This window comes from Sphaeramia orbicularis, chromosome 10 (genome assembly GCF_902148855.1).
Source record: "Sphaeramia orbicularis chromosome 10, fSphaOr1.1, whole genome shotgun sequence".
In the NCBI taxonomy this organism is placed as follows: Eukaryota; Metazoa; Chordata; class Actinopteri; order Kurtiformes; family Apogonidae; genus Sphaeramia; species Sphaeramia orbicularis.
The window spans coordinates 36545204-36561554 of NC_043966.1; the positions used below are offsets into that span (position 1 = coordinate 36545204).

General features: G+C 38.1%; 2 protein-coding genes and 1 non-coding gene across 5 annotated transcripts; all 3 read left to right on the forward strand.

Moving 5' to 3' along the window:
- Positions 1 to 725: 725 nt before the first annotated feature.
- hprt1 (hypoxanthine phosphoribosyltransferase 1) lies at positions 726 to 8687 on the forward strand. Its single transcript, XM_030144875.1, has 9 exons — positions 726 to 951; positions 3016 to 3122; positions 4425 to 4608; positions 6017 to 6082; positions 7102 to 7119; positions 7195 to 7277; positions 7360 to 7406; positions 7489 to 7565; positions 7735 to 8687. The coding sequence occupies exons 1-9, from the start codon at positions 925 to 927 to the stop codon at positions 7780 to 7782; spliced, it is 657 nt and encodes a 218-aa protein (XP_030000735.1). The 5' UTR covers positions 726 to 924; the 3' UTR covers positions 7783 to 8687.
- Positions 8688 to 9735: 1048 nt separating this feature from the next.
- On the forward strand, positions 9736 to 16117 carry pabir2 (PABIR family member 2). 3 transcript variants are annotated; one of them, XM_030144873.1, is made up of 10 exons: positions 9736 to 9862; positions 11240 to 11318; positions 11414 to 11467; positions 11831 to 11874; positions 11989 to 12043; positions 12354 to 12455; positions 13002 to 13087; positions 13910 to 13974; positions 14068 to 14164; positions 14255 to 16117. In XM_030144873.1, exons 1-10 carry the CDS (start codon positions 9804 to 9806, stop codon positions 14391 to 14393), a joined length of 780 nt encoding a protein of 259 aa, XP_030000733.1. In that variant the 5' UTR covers positions 9736 to 9803; the 3' UTR covers positions 14394 to 16117. The 3 variants fall into 3 exon arrangements, with proteins under 3 accessions (XP_030000733.1, XP_030000732.1, XP_030000734.1); XM_030144872.1 differs by lacking the exon at positions 9736 to 9862 and adding an exon at positions 9929 to 11057; XM_030144874.1 differs by lacking the exon at positions 9736 to 9862 and adding an exon at positions 9930 to 10550.
- LOC115427751 (small nucleolar RNA U109) lies at positions 12113 to 12267 on the forward strand. The gene has a single exon (XR_003936545.1). It is a non-coding gene; the product is annotated as a small nucleolar RNA U109 (small nucleolar RNA).
- Positions 16118 to 16351: the final 234 nt, after the last annotated feature.

Genomic DNA, 16351 nt, shown 5'->3' on the forward strand with positions numbered 1-16351 from the left:
CATAGCTCATAAGAGTTTAATTTAAGAGCTGATATCTAGCCTTTTTCCATAGTTTTCTTGATAACCAAAATCACTTAACTCTTTAAAACCTGATGTGTCATCGCTGACACACCCTGTGCATATGCAGTTTGGATGGCTGTAACTCTTTCAGTGTTTGTGCCATTGGAAAAATTCCAACAGTTTCTGAAACCTGAGACGTTGCACTTCATAGGTTTTACTGAGTCATTACGGTAATTTTACTCACATCTGTACTACAAGCTGAGGAAGAAGCTGTTTTAGCAGTATTATAACATGCAGTAAATTGTAAATGACTGCTAGATTTTGAAAGATCTGGGGGGAAAAGCTGCTCTGGAAAAATGGGCAAATGGACTCATAGCATATTTTCTAACCTTTTTATAGTAAAAATAAGAAAATAAAAAGTCCAGGTGGACTATTTTAGGCTTAGGGTTTAAAGGTTTACGGTCTTACATCATTAACTATGGCATTGTACTGCCAAAAACAATGCTTTTAGGCATTCCATGTTTCCTTTTTTGTCTGTTTTAGTCACATGCTAAACACAGGAGTTAGTACTTGATTGCATAACGATTGTATTTGGTGTGTTTTGATGGTCTAATATTTTTTTCCGCTTCTGTATTTATTTACTTTACCTAAAGAAACTTCGCTATACCCTTCCTTCCTCATTTGATTATCCCGCCTCCCTCTATCGTCATCCTCCCACGGCAGCCAATCACGGACAGACAGTAGAGCCGCAGCCCGGAAGAGGAGTGACGTCTCCAGTAGCAACTGGGCTAGTGCTTCCATGTGTCTGCTGTCACAAGGGTGAGGAGACCGCCAAACCTTCTGTGCAGATCTCCTTCTTTTCTAGACTGGTTAAACACCGCGGCAGGCCACACCGAACCGAACGGCGGGGACCCCTGCGCGGACATGGCGACCTCCAGCCCCTGTGTGGTGGTGAGTTCCCCGTGTGTGTGAGGGGTAGTAACGGTAGCAGGCAGCGGAGGGAGGCGCGAGGAACCTCTGTACGGCCGCTGGAAAACAACAGTCTGCGGTGCTGTTAAAGCCTCTACATGCACAGCTCGTCGTGGGTAGTTGACGTGTGTTACACGCGTAAATTTCCGTGATACAGTTAATGCTATGCGTTTTCTGGGTAGCGCGTGGCCTGCGGCTGTGGAAACAGACACGCGCTCTCCACGCTGACGCTTACCGTACGTGACGCAAACAGCATTTTTGGACGGACTCCGTAATGTGTAAGATTTTGGGGAGTAATGACATTTTTATTCATACGTTTAATGAGCAAAGGAATAGGAGACCACCAAGTAAAGGGGCGTGTTTGAATGGAGTCCATGGAAAGAGTTACGACTCAGCGACTAAGAAACAAAAGGTTATTTACTCCTAAACACCTTTAATCCATCCAGAGCTTATGCTAAAGTTCCAAATAACAGTACTGTGAAGGGCCCTTAACTCACCTATAGTAATGTTGTTTTTACAGGGCTGTAATGGGCTTGTAGTTGTTTCTCAAGATAGAAAAAATACAGGGACATATTGAGCACAGTACGAAAAAAACACAGAATATCAGGCAAAACTCTATATGTTGCGTGGCTTCTGTTTCCATTAAAAAAAAAAAAGTAACCCAAATAATAGAACACATTAGATGAAATCTGGTATAAAACACCATAAGATTAGTGAAATATGCCTCACATGGTCTGTCCAGAAGAGTTCAAGTACAAAGAAAAGTCACACTAAATAATGGACACTGGTATCTTTTCTGAAATTAGTGTTTTTAAAGGCTGTTCTATTTCGTATCAGTCAATTGTATCTTATTACAGAGATAAAGAAATTAATTTCCACATTATGTCATTATAATCTTGCTAAAACAGCAAACTTCCTGGTGACATAAGACTGTTGCACAGTACTGTAGTTCACATGTTTGACCCCTGACAAGACAGTAATAATAATCCAGGGATATGTACAGCTTTAAAGACAAAAGTGCAAGTGTGTTATAAATACAGCACCACTGTTTGTTGTCTAAGCCTCACTGGGGAAACAAGTTTGGTGTGAAATCCAGGGAGTGATGTCCAAGAAGAAATCGCTAGTGGGTTGTATGTTAACGGAGTTATAGCAGTTTCCTGTCTTTGGTTGAAATGAACAGCAGTGCACTGTTACCAAACATGAACTTTGTTAGTGTAAACCTCAAGGTTGCCCTTTGATTGAACCCAAACTCTGTTCACAGTGTTGTTTTTCTAGTTTTGGCCCTCCATCTTTGTATCTGAAATAACAGCCAACCAGCAAGTGTGTGGGCAACAGCAGAAAAATATTCCCTCAGCAGCTCATATGACCCAAAGGACATCTGCCTCTGGAGCAGTCGTTATTATTTAGAGCTGAAAGGGTGTAGCCCAAACAGATGGACATGTTTTGTCATTTTGGCGGGTTTAAGACAAGGAAATGCTTTATTATAACTCACCCACATGTCAGGAGGAACGTTACAATTCACCCACATGTCAGTAGAAAAAGACACTATTTACCAACCACAGGATTGCAGTAAGAATGTATAGATTTGAGTCTTCACATTCACCCTGTTGTAGATGTGTTTAGGGTCATTTATATCACTTCGTCAACCTCTGCACCAGTTTCCAAGCCGTCATATGATAGCAATTATTTCTCCTGGGTTCATGTGGCTTGCAGTTTGTGCTAGTGCAGGAAATTGGATTTTTACAAAATAAAAAGATATACAGACAATAATTTGTTGAATTAATCATATAATGGAATTTCTGGAAAACATTTAAGGATCGGTGCCAGCGTCAACAGGCGATTACAACAGCCTGAGTGCAGAGTTACACAGAGCTGTCTACTCTAATGTACAGACTCAGTTCTAGTGAAGCAGCGAATGGGAACATAGAGCGCCATTGACCCTTTGCTCTCACACTGCCCTGTATCAGATGAGTGCCTTGTGTTCCATGTTAGGTAATACCGCTGAGATTTTTCTTTTTAACCCCTTTGTGTTGGGTTTTATTTCAGATCAGCGATGAGGAGCAGGGGTACGACCTGGACCTTTTCTGCATACCAAAGCACTATGCTGCTGATTTGGAGCGAGTCTACATCCCACATGGCCTTATCTTGGACAGGTGGGTCACTACATTTTAACTGGTTTATACTATGGCAGGGTTGTTGTGAGTATGTAGGGAATTTTCAGGGTAAAGCAAACTGTTAGATGTCAGAACTGGTAACTAAAAGTTACACCGTGAACATCATCAGAGTCAAAGGTCTATGACAGTTTGGAGCTATCATTTCAGTAAACCTGGTGGAATTGGTGAGTAAATACATCAAGTGTCAGAAAGTTAATTATTTTGTTTTTCAACATTAAGAGCTCTATGCTACCAACACATGAATTGGGTGATTTTTAGTATTTTTTTAATCATAATTGAGGTCATGTGGCGCGACCATGACTCATGTTAAAATTAACTTACTTATCATGCTCAAGGTTAATATTCTCAAATAAACTGTTTACAAAGCGTTCACTTTTTTAGTTGAATTATAAATATGATTTCATATTTGTGTTCTGTAAAGTCACAGTCACCCTCTTAAAATGTTGTTAAAATGCACTAATTTAACTGAATTTTCCTGTAAAATGCTTAAAGTTATTAGTAATAATAATAACAATAATAATAAGTTCAAGGATACTGTAAATACGTTTGGCAAAATCTACATTTGAATAGATTTAGAGTGATTTCAGTGACGTTTTCAAAGCAGCAATAATGTCAGATGGTCTCATCACAGCATATTTTGACTATTTGAAAAACGTAAACATTACAAATAACTAAAGGTTTTATAACATACAGCTTGAGAAATAGTTATTTCTTCTGTAGAAATTAAAGACAAATGCCTCATAACTGTTTAGTTTGTTCCTAAACAGTTTTTTTTTTTTTATCTATGCATTACTTGTTAATGAAAATTGTTTTTTCATTAATTTGGATACGATGTCTTTCTTTACAACGTTCATGAAGTATTTCATGTCCCTTTTTCCTGATTATTGTCTCATGATTATATACAAGAAAACCCTGAAGGCTGTACAAGTCACATTGATGATTCACGTTGATTATTGTTACAGTGGTTTAATAATTTATCCAAAGTGTATGAGAATACATCTATGAAATATCCCATAATCAAATGTAAGTTGGACTTTGTTTTATTTTTATTTTTTTGTCCAATTTGCTGGTTTGGGCTTTTTATTTTTCCTGCAAATAACTAAAGTTCTGAAAACCAAACCTCTGTTGCTGTTGCAGTCAGGACTGCTTTTAAAATGACAGCTATGCCTGCTGACACAAACAGAAAGGAAATGGGCACTACTGCTGACCAGCAGAAAACTGAGCTGACTGTCCTCTGTCTGTCTGTCTGTCTGTCTGACCCGTCCACCCATTTGACCCCAGGACAGAGAGACTGGCCAGAGAGATCATGAAGGAAATGGGGGGGCACCACATTGTGGCTCTCTGTGTGCTCAAAGGAGGCTACAAGTTCTTTGCAGACCTGCTGGACTACATCAAAGCTCTGAACAGGAACAGTGACCGCTCCATCCCAATGACAGTGGACTTCATTCGCCTTAAGAGCTACTGTGTAATCCACCCATTTTTACACTATGCTTTACATCACAGTTACTTTTTAATAAGTTCTACTTGTTTAAAATCTTCTTATGCTGGATGATAAAACATGCTCCAAAAAGGATTAAGACAAATGTGCAACGTTTTTATCCCTCGCCCAAGGGGTATTGTTATTGTTTTGTTGTCTGCCTGTGTGTCCGTCTGTCTGTCCATTCAACAACTTAATCGCATTATCTGAAGAATGCATTGAGATATCTGCACCAAATTTATACTGTGGATGTATCTTGGCATGGACCAGAAGCCTATTGAAAATAGGTGACCTTGACCTACTTTTCAAATGGACTTGTGCAATTTTAATATCAGAGTACTTTCACATATAAATATGTATATAATAAGTTTTACACAAAGACAATCTAATTTGAATTATAGGGCAGTAACTTTCACCAGAATCTTACACTGTATTTGACTGAGGGGTATTAAAAGTGCACAGCACATTATGTTTACTCTGTATAGATCTAACGTCTGTCTCTCAGAATATTTTTTTTGTTTGTGAAGTAAATCTAAGAAGATGGTTCAGTAGGTAAATGTATGCTTTAAAGTAGTCATGTGGTTAAAGGGAAACAAATATCTCAGCTGAGTCTCTACTGTGTTGTTTACATTTAGAGGGACACCAGTTATGTCCTGTTGGTTTTTGTGTTAGGCTTCAACAGGAGCTTAATGATGCATTCAGTGCCCCTCATAAGTTATGAAATCTCCAAAGTTTTGTAGACAAAACACGTGGGCCAGTTAACTTTGTAAGTTCAAAAGTCCATGCCCAAATGACCATGAATAATATTGTGAAAGAAAGTTTTTTTTGTTTTTTGGTTTAATATTTCGATGTAGTACGTGGGAATATAACAGTCAGTCCATCTGCCTGTCCATTCAATATCTTTTCCACAAACCTGCTACAATTTATCAGTTATGTGTTAGACAGGCAGCTTTTGCTATTTTTTCTGTTCTCTGTCGGGAACACCCTTTATCATTTTAGAGCAGAATTACAAAACCATTCAGTATGTTTCTAGTAAACTACTCAAATTACTTAATTTATCTGCTGTCAAAGGGAAACTGAAAGAAAACACCCTAAAATCACTAACAAGCCCCACATTCCAGTTTTGTGGGGTCCAGAGATATGCTGTCCTCTTTTATGAAAATGTTATTATTTTAATGCTTTAGGCATTACCAGGATACTTTTCAGACAGGAAGTATCATTAAATTAAACAGTGAGATAAATATGGAAGTGACCCAACATAGATTCATACATTTGCAAGCATATCCAACATAAATAATGGCACACAGTAAATTTGCTCAACACCAAAATTCTTGTTTGTATTTTCTGCACATAATTTGAAGTTTGTTACTTATCACTTGTATTACTGTCTTTGCAGAATGACCAGTCAACAGGTGAAATCAAAGTAATTGGTGGAGATGACCTCTCTACGTTAACAGGAAAGGTATGAATGAAAGAAGGCTATAATTAAGATCAATATTGTGTTTTCAGAAAATCATTAAAAATGCCTAATAATTAATTCGGAGACACTTCTTGTGCAACAAAAATTGTTTGTTTCTTGTAATATATTGTAAATGTGGTTCTCCAGGCATATATGGTATAAAGTATTTTTAATTATTCTCCACTTCAGTTCATGTAGCCAGAAAACAGTTGTTTTGTCCATAACATTGAAAAAAAACACTGAAATTAATTTTTTTGGCCACATTGCCCAGCTCTACCATCATAAAGTAGCTTTAAAATAAATTCCTCTGAACAGAGAGTCGTTTGCCTATCTTCTTGTCTTAATACTTAAAATTGCCTCCTTTCAACATTAACCGACATGGTTGAGTAAGTAAACATTTACTGTAATCACGATACGGTGTCCCTCTGGGTTACATCCTTGGCCTTATGTTATTATTCATGCTCCCAATAGAATATTTTCAATAAAAACGACATTCACTGAATCTTTTTGCAGAAATCCTAAAAATCTGACTTATTTTTAAAACCAGCATAAAACACTTGCATCAACCAGGAGAATCTTGCATGAAGCAATATTGTGTGTCAAAAATTAAATCTGACATGTCTCGGACATTTTTCTGCTAAAATAAAATTACCCCAGAGGAAATGTTTCTAGTCCTCATAAATACACCCCCATCTTCAGATGATTTTTTTAGCTACTTGTCTGGAAATGTCTGGTGTTCTTTTAGACGAGCTGTTTTCTTCATCAGATGTTGGTCCAAGTGATACATTTAGAGTTAAATATGTATTTCACAGATCATGTTTGTAGCTGTTCCTGAGGCATTTTTGAAAGACCCTTACCTCAGTTTTTCACGCTTTGATATTTTAAGTGAAATCAATTACAGTTTTTATTTTACATTTAAAAATTGTAGTTTATCGAAGTTTTGTTATATTGCTTAAAAAATGTGTATTAAACAATATGTTTAAGTATTTAATTAATACTTATTAATTTTTCTCCCCCCACAGAATGTTTTGATTGTGGAGGTAAGTAAAATATCCATTTATTTTAAAGTAAATCCCTTCTCATTCTAATTTTAACACATCATGTTGTGTTTCAAGGATATTATCGACACAGGGAAGACAATGAAGACATTACTGCAACTTCTCAAACAGTACAATCCCAAAATGGTTAAAGTTGCAAGGTAATTTTCCCTTCACACCGGCCTTTGTCAGAACATCACCCAAAGAAACGATAAAAATAATCGCCTTGTTCTCTGTCCTTAGTTTGTTGGTGAAGAGGACACCGAGAAGTGTCGGCTACAGGCCAGACTGTGAGTTGATGCAAGTTAATGTAATGTAGACGATGTGTGATTGGTAGAACAACTTTCAAGCTTTTAAATTATTTTCTTTCAGTCGTTGGATTTGAGGTCCCTGACAAGTTTGTGGTGGGATACGCACTTGACTACAATGAGTACTTTAGAGATCTAAATGTAAGTATTTAATAGAACTACAGAACAAACCACCTCATGTTTTGTGTTTATTAAATGTTGCACAGTTCAGATGTTTTCATGTAGGTAAAACCAGGACTAAACCTGACAAAACAAATACGCACAAATAAATGGTATGTTGCAATACTCATCGATCCTTCTTCTGTTTCAGCATATCTGCGTCATTAGTGAAACAGGGAAGGAGAAGTACAAGGCATGAAGAGGACTTTCTTTTTTTATGTATGATCTCTTTCTTTGCGACTCATTTTATATTTTATTACTGTACATTTGTGTCATAAAAACAATTTAGCCTGCTCAGGGTCCCTGAGGATACACTGATAGTGATAATCCTGGAAGTAGCGTTGCCTGGTGTAGCCACCAATACATGTTATATTCAGCGTTTGAGACAATGACCTCAAACACAATCACATCTGGGTTAAATAGCATGAAACCCAGTTTTGTCTGAATTTAGCACGATGCTTTTATTGCCCCAACAGATTAAGATGCTCTTTTTTTAAAGCAATGGAATAATTTATTGAAAGCAATGCTGCTAGCTCGAAGAACAATATAATTTTTATGCTACGACACAATTTTCAACATTCACATGATTTTATAAAGTATTGATTTTATTGTCGCTCTACTCCTACTCTGTTTTATGGGTACTCGAAAAGCGGATGTTATATTTTCTCACAATCTGTATGTATATTTTGGGACGCAACACATTTCACTATTACTTTTTTTGTGTGATGTGATTTTCCTTGGATACCAGCACATTGTGTTGAAAAGTAACACACATGTTCAGTGCTGTCTCTCATTAAACACACATGCTGACGATGAAACATTCTATTGTTTGTGGGTATACAGCACACGTACACAGAGCACCCGTACATTAAGATTTCCAGCATAATCTTTTTAATATTGGAAACTAAACACAACATATTTCACAGTTGTGCAAATGTTCAGTTGTTTCTTATACTGAGGTTTACAGTTAATCGTATATCTGCAAATAATGGAACTGAATCTGGCTTCAAACCTCTGCCTTATAAACAAATTTAATGGTACCATCATTGTACACCAATATCAATTGAATGCTGCAACAACTCATTAAATGTTTAGAACTCTCTGTGACCAGTGGATTTTACTACAGTGTGGTGTATTTGTTGGTCAAAATAACCAGTTAATGGCATGGCTTTCTCTACTATTATAAGAATTAGCTGCAGCACTTACGCTAATTTTTGCACCACCCAAGTCAAATGAATGCAAAATCATAAGAATTATAATGACTTCTTCCAGGCCCCTGTGGACATACTTTGCAAGTTTTGATATTAGGTTTTTGGGGTGTTTATGCACTCCTTCTTTTCTCAAAATTTTCATCTATGGCAATATAGTAATGATGGACCAAACTGACATGTCATTGTATATTGTTTGATTAAAGATTTTTGATGATATGATCCCTAAGCCCCCCACCCCACCCCTTATACATAAGTCACAAACTCAGGGGAAATTCTTAAATACTGTAAAATGATGTGAAAATGAATAGTTGTAACTCAAAGTCCACAACACTGATGCCTCAGGAAACTTAGGAAAACCCCTGCACGGGTAGTTGCATCAGTAACAAGAACAAGCTAATGGACATGAGAAGAGGTTGTGTCCTTGCTTGATGTACGAGTGCTTATGTAACAGCTTTCTAGAGATGAAATAAGCTGTGACTGCTTAATTAAACCTGGAGTGACAGTGACAGACATGATCTGTATCGAAGCTGTGTGTTGCTGCCAGTGCTGCATGCATGCCTCATTCATTGGGGGTCAAAAAAAAAAAAAAAAAGACATCCAATCCATCACTATGAATAAAGTTATTAAAATTCTACACTGAAGACCTGTGGATTGAACACCAGGTGAGGGCAAGAGTAATTTTTCACCAGAGGTTATAGAGCTACATGCACTAGACAAATCAGCTCTGAAGTAAAGAGTGAGTGGTTACTGGAACTGCAGAAAACTCATTTTAATGAATTTAATTTAAAAAAAAATTCACAAACTCCATAATGTGCTTAAGCAGTCTATTTTTATGACAGATCAGTGCGTTAATTTTTTTGGCTGTGCAGTTTAGAAGCAGGACATTTAAAGCGAATGTGAGTAGATTTATTAGGGGTAATAATATGGTGGCATCATTTTCTCATAAGGCCTCGCGGGCAAATGTCAGGAGATGAGATGAAGTAGGTTAGCGCTCTCTTGTTTATGTTAAATGGAATATGACATTAAAGTTGTGCTGAGAAATTGTACAATTACGGCTGTAAATCGTGGGTAAGTACATTATATATATACGACTTTTTCCAGGAACCAGAAAATGCACATCCTTTACTGCCCAAGCACGCCGGCAAATAGAGCTGTTTCATTGGACAGGTTTGCTAACGTTAAAAGGGGCGTGAAGTTTGCTGCTAGCGGCTAACTCCTGTGTGATTATCTGGGGTCCTGTTCATTTTCGGCGGCACCCTGCAAAAACGAAAGGAAACTTTAGAGCGTTTTATATTCACATCAGACACAGTTTAGTCTACTTGTGTGTGCAGTGTTACAGTGATTGGCGCGAACATGCAGCGAGGTGTTTCACCGGCCTCTGTTTGACATGGCATTGTGGCTACTGACGTTCATGCTAACTTAGCTTGTTAGCCCGGCTGTTGCTGGACCCGCGGAACTAGCGATAAGGATAGCATAACACTAGCTGACTTTAGCTAGCTGTGTTGTATTAGCAGGGGGTATACTCGCGTTATTAGAACCACTACAACAGCGTCGGTAGATTAACGTCACCTACGTTGGATTTGAGGTCAACATTCATTTTGTGCTTTAACCAACTAGGAGTCTAGCTCGACTAAAGTTAGCATATTTGACCCGCTAACATGCTGTGTTAGTTTGGTAGCGCCCCAGTCGTCATCCACTGCTGCTTTGCACCAGCAGACTCCAGGGTCGGTAGCTAGCAGTTACCGGGCATTGTGCGGTATGTAGCCATGGCATGCTAAACATCCATCTGTAAAGTTTGTGACTGGTCTTAACGTTACAGACAAGGCTAGCACAGGCCGGTCCAGGCTGACTGTATAGTTGTGATATGTAGAGTTGTAAAGATAAGGTTGTTATTTTTAAAAGCCAAAGTTAAGTTGTTCAAACGGCAAATATACAAACGAAAGGGCCGCACATAATACTGTGGGTCACCATAGTTCGCTTGCTAGCTTGTCTTACGTCAGGTCTGTTATCTGATTGATTGATGTTTTTTAAATCATGTAGAAAACAATATATAAGACAACTGAAACAATGTAACGGCACCGAGCTGGTTAGCCATTTTGATTTCAAGAACTGGTGACGGGGTAGCGTTAGCTTACAAAATGAACAACTCAGGAGTCATGCCACAAGAAAAGATGGAGCTCGATCTGGAAATCCCATCTTCGTTGGTTCAGACGGATGGACACTTGAGAAGATCCAACAGTGCACCCATGATAAATGGCCTAAGGTTCTACAATATGTCATAGTTACTATAATTTAGTGCAGCATCTCTTATTTGATTTGCTTGTCCTATTGTCCCTACACTATCAAGTATCTCCCCAGTGTAGCTCCATTACATTTACTTCATGGATGTATGACACGCCACTGAAGTCCTTTACATGTGGTTGGTGTGTGAATTTGTCATTGCAGTGATAACTCCCAGGTTTTCCAGAGGGAAGTCCTGCGAAGCCGGAGGAATAGCACTACAGTTGTCAACAGGCCTAATATGGTACAATATTTACGGCAAACAAGTTTCTCAAGTTGTTTCTCCCCCTTTGAATCACTGGTCAATGCTCCTCTGCTCATGCAAACTCTTCTTCCCAGGTTCCCTCATCACCCATTCGAGTACCCAGCACAAGGCTTCATCAGATAAAACAAGTAAGAAATTGGGGCTGTTTGATAAATTTTAATGTTTTTATCAGCATGACAGACCACTGTCCCCCTCTAAAGCCATAGGGAGTGATGGTGTGTAAAAAACATGCTAGAGTAACACTTTCTGGAGTTCACAGGACCATCGATCTTGAATAGCTGATCATTTGGTAGTATCAGACTCCAACAGTTTACAATACAAGTTCCTCTTCCCATGAATGAATTATGACTTATGGTAAATAGTTAAGTTTTTTGGGTCTGAATTGCTAGAGTAGATGGGAGAATGCTATTTTAATAGACAATTTGTTATGATTTTCCCCAAGAAATGAGAATGGGATTTGATGAAATAACATTTTATGAATACTCTTGCAGGAAGAGGGTGTTGATGTGATGAACAGAGAAACTGCTCATGAGCGGTAAGTCACTCTTGTTTTAATAGTGAGTGGGTGACTGGCTTTATTTCTGTGGTCGTCAGCATGCTGAGTTATGGGAGTATGTGTCAACTTTTTCCATGATTTCTTTACTCACAGGGAAGTTCAAGCTGCTATGCAAATGAGCCAGTCCTGGGAAGAAAGTCTTAGTCTGGTAAATAACAAGTCTTTATCGCAGCTTTTCTGGTATTCATCAAAACTTCAGTTCTACTGTACATTCTCACTGCATGTTTTGGCCTCTGGCTGTTGTTGGCCACTCACTGCCTGGGAGTGGACACGTACAAACATGCTAGATAAACACTTAAAACATTTGGGAGTTAACAGGGCCACCAGTCTCTCAAGGACAGACTGAGTTGGTAGTATAATACTCCAACAATCATACCCACTCTATTATCCTGTCAATGTGTGTTAAAGTGGAAGATGAATATGGCTCCTACATTAAGCACTACTTGTGTGTTCCTTAGAGTGACAATGACCTGGAGAAATCGGCATCCTCGTCTCCAAAACGCATTGACTTTGTGCCAGTGTCCCCGGCCCCTTCCCCAACCAGAGGGATAGGGAAAAAGGTACATTCATTGTCACTATGTTCATGTTTGCACTACAGCCTGATTATCTTGTGAGTGATTAGATGAAGCTAATGGCTAAAGCATTTTCGTGGATTTCAGTAACCTGATTTTCTCAATACTTCATAATTTGATTAGGGAAAGGAAGAGCAGTTTAGAAGACGCCATGTATAGGGTTCGCTGAAGATGATAAAAATGGGGCATTGTCCCTTTTGGCATTTCTTTTGGTTTGTGTTAGTTTCTTTCAACAGTTTTGTCCCAGAAATATTGCTACTGCTGCTGTTTGCCATGTCACAGGATAGAAAATAAACAAAAAAAAGTCAATGCTGATGTTACTGTTTCTTGTTTATATGATTAACAGGTCTTAATTTTACATCTCTCATTGGTTACATGACAGTAGCAATAATCAGAATATTACCACAATCAGGTTATAGATGAATATCACTGTGTGTCTGTGCATTCTTTAGGTGATTCTCAGGCTGATGATGGACATTTGTCAGCATTACCATCTTGTTTAATTTGCCTTATTTTTCCCTTTTTTCCAAGCAGCAGTGCTTCTCTCCTTCACTACAAATCTTAGTGAGCAGCAACGGCCTGACACCAAGCCCAATACCCAGCCCAACACGGCGCTTCAGGTGAACCATACATGTAGATCATAAGATGATGTTTTGTCAGTTTTGTTTTGTTCTTTTAGGTGTTTACATCAACAGGATTAATTTAAGAATAATTCTAATCAGTTTAGTTCAACTAGGTATAGAATGCACAATTAAAATTAAATATCTGTTTAGTAAATCCAAATATATGGATATTAATTATTATGGAGATTCTTTCTTACCCAAAATAAGAGAAATGAAATGGTAATAAATAAACACAGTAATTAGCTGCTCTGTATTCCTTAACAACATTTCAAAGTGTGCTTGCTTGCTAAAAAGTTAGTCTACTTATGGTTGCTCTGCAAAGAAGCCTTTGAGGAAAAACATTTGAGTGAATTAAGAGAGCAACATAGTCATATAATGTTGACGCGTCAGATTACAGTCTGACTGTTAGATTTTATGAGTCTGTCTCTTAATTTTCTTCACAGAACATGATTATTGAAGCAGCCATTTTAAAGCCTCACGTTTAGATTTTGAGCTTTATCATATTTGGAACTGGGATAAAGTTTAGGTGCAACATATTCACATTTAATTCAGAATTAGAGTGTTAGAGAATTAGAGATCTTTATATGTAATCTTAATCTTAAAATGGGCTTTAAAGTTTGATGCAACATAACTACTTCAGTATCTGTTTGCTGTAAGACCACAACAGCAATGTCTTCTCCTAATTAAAGAAAATATTGTTTGTACTTTATTTATGTACTGAATGAACTGTTTCAAATAAATATGAACAAAGATAAGTAAGTTTCTTGGCATAACAAATCTGAAGATAACAGATTATGGACATATTTTCATGTTTTTCAGCCGACGGAGTCAAAGCCCAATCAACTGTATCAGAGCCAGCATACTGGGACCAATCAAACGCAAAGGTGAGCCTTAAAATGGCTTTAGTTCACTTCCACTGTCATTTAGCCACAGTGTGTATGTTAAGGGCTGACAGTAAGGTTTTGTTTACTGAACAGGAGAGATGGAGACGGAGAGCCAACCCAAGAGGCTGTTCCAGGGTACGACCACCATGTTGTCCTCTGACGTCTCCAACCTGTCAGATCTTAGCTCCTGGTAAGAGGTTTTTTTTTTTTTATTTTGGAAGGAAAACCAAACATATAGTGTCTTGTAACGGCTTAAATAATGTAATATTGCCTTTTTCAGTCACTCGCCAGATCTACTTGACGGCAGCCTCAGCAGTGTCGGCTCCTCCACAGACTCCCCAGGCAAAATGGAGGGAGTGTCACCCTCATCGTCCAGCAACTCGCCCTTTGCTTCCCTCCAGGATTTGTCCCCAAAGTGAAAAGAGACACTAAAAAGGACTGAAAGAGAAAGCCGTCTTTCGTCCTTAATCTCACTGTCTCTCTGTTTCCATCTCTGACCCTCCACCTTACATCACTTAGATTTAGTTAAGTGGAATTCTGTGTTTGCTTGTGAATGGCTATGATCATGGCTACACTATGGAGGGTCAAGATGCGTTTTCAGGAAACACAAGCCACAGATGAAAAGCTGTTTGTAGAGTTGAGCCTAGTTAAACAGGCCAGGACTGAATACACTGTGAGCACCAGCTGCTAGTAGAGGATCATCCACGGTGCTTGGCTTCTTATGGTTTCACAGTGGCTTTCCTGCAAATCAGTCACTGGAGAGAGACGTCGAGCACTGGACAGAAAAAAAGGACAATTTGGATGTGTATATTTTCTTGTTTTGTGCTGGAAAACCTTTCCACAGGCTTCTATGTACACAGTTTGCAGATTTTTGTAAGAAAAGATTTAACTTATTGTTTTCCTGCTTCATTTGTAATTATGTACATACAGTATATAAACTTGTCAAATGTCGTACATAGTTTTAAGTTTGTGATCGGCTGCAAGGTGAATGAGGACAAGTCTCTACCGGCAGATGTTTTCTTTATAATGGAACTACTCCTCAGCTACAACTGGAGGTTTCCTTAGTGTTTTACTGTAACAACTGTGTTTTCAGCAGACATTCAGAATAGTTTTTATGCCAGAGGCTATAAACTGTGGATTTTTCCGTTTGCCTTGTGTGCCCCGCTCCCCCCTGACTTTCTGCGAGTTTAATCGCTACAGGTTTGAGGGACTAAAAGCACCTCGCAGTTAATCATGGGAAAAATCAAATGGTCGTCACTGTTGATCTGTCAACACTAAAGGCTACTTCTTTATGCTTCTGTTAGGATGCTATTGTAGATATGCAGAGTATTGAAATGTACTCTTTCTAAAATGCCTTTTGGCAAAGTGTTATTTATGGAGATGATGTTTATTATGAGAAACTGGATGGTGTTACTATCCTCAGTAACTGTTTATGTTGTCATTTACACAGCTTTATACAGCTGACTGCATGGACATGCAGCAAAATGAACCAGTACCATTACATTGTGACTAAAATGGCCTCTGCTGTGGTTACATTTATAAGAGCTTTTTGCACAGGCTACTCAATCCTGTGACGTTTGATCCTGTGTTCAGTCTTAAGCAGGGAAGAGCTTGACTCTTTAAAAAAAAATTTAATAAAAGATGAATGGAATTCGAGTATGCGTACGTAATGTAGAGGTTAAGCCTGTACTGTGATTTTTGCACCTGAATTTGCTTTTGACTGTCGTGGCCCCGGTGTCCCCTGTGTAACTTAACGGTCTGAACCCCTTTTATGGCTCTATAGCCTGTAATGTCTGTGTACAAAGGCAAGGACGTGATTGTAAATCATTTTACAGAAGTGTGCCCTTTTAATTTAAAGAAGCGTGGTTGCATTTCATTTACTGAATGTGTTTTTTTTTTTTCCCCCATTTTATACAAATTTAGAAAAGGCAGTTGATGTGCCCTGCTCTTAATGAGATATATTTTCCGAGATGTCTTTTTTTCAGTCGTCTTTTGAAATGTTCAGGGCATGAGTAAAACAAATGTTCTACTATACTGTATGTCTGTAATGAAAGGCTGTAATCTGCCAAGCTGGCTAACATCTTGCCTATGCTTGTGTCTTTTGTGATTGGACATCAGGACTAAATAAATTATTTCTTTATTATGTATGTGTACTTGCATGTTTTTAAACATACATAGTGCTTTTCCTAATACTATCACCAAGGTTCCCACACATTATAACAAAAGAGAAGTGACCATGACCATTCAAAACCATTACGTACATGACCAGATCTACACTTACGATAATTATTGTATGAAAATTAACTGGCAACCTTTTTCTTCCTGTAGTTCTTAGAAGTGTTCATATTCACTTCTATACTAACTATAAAGATAATTA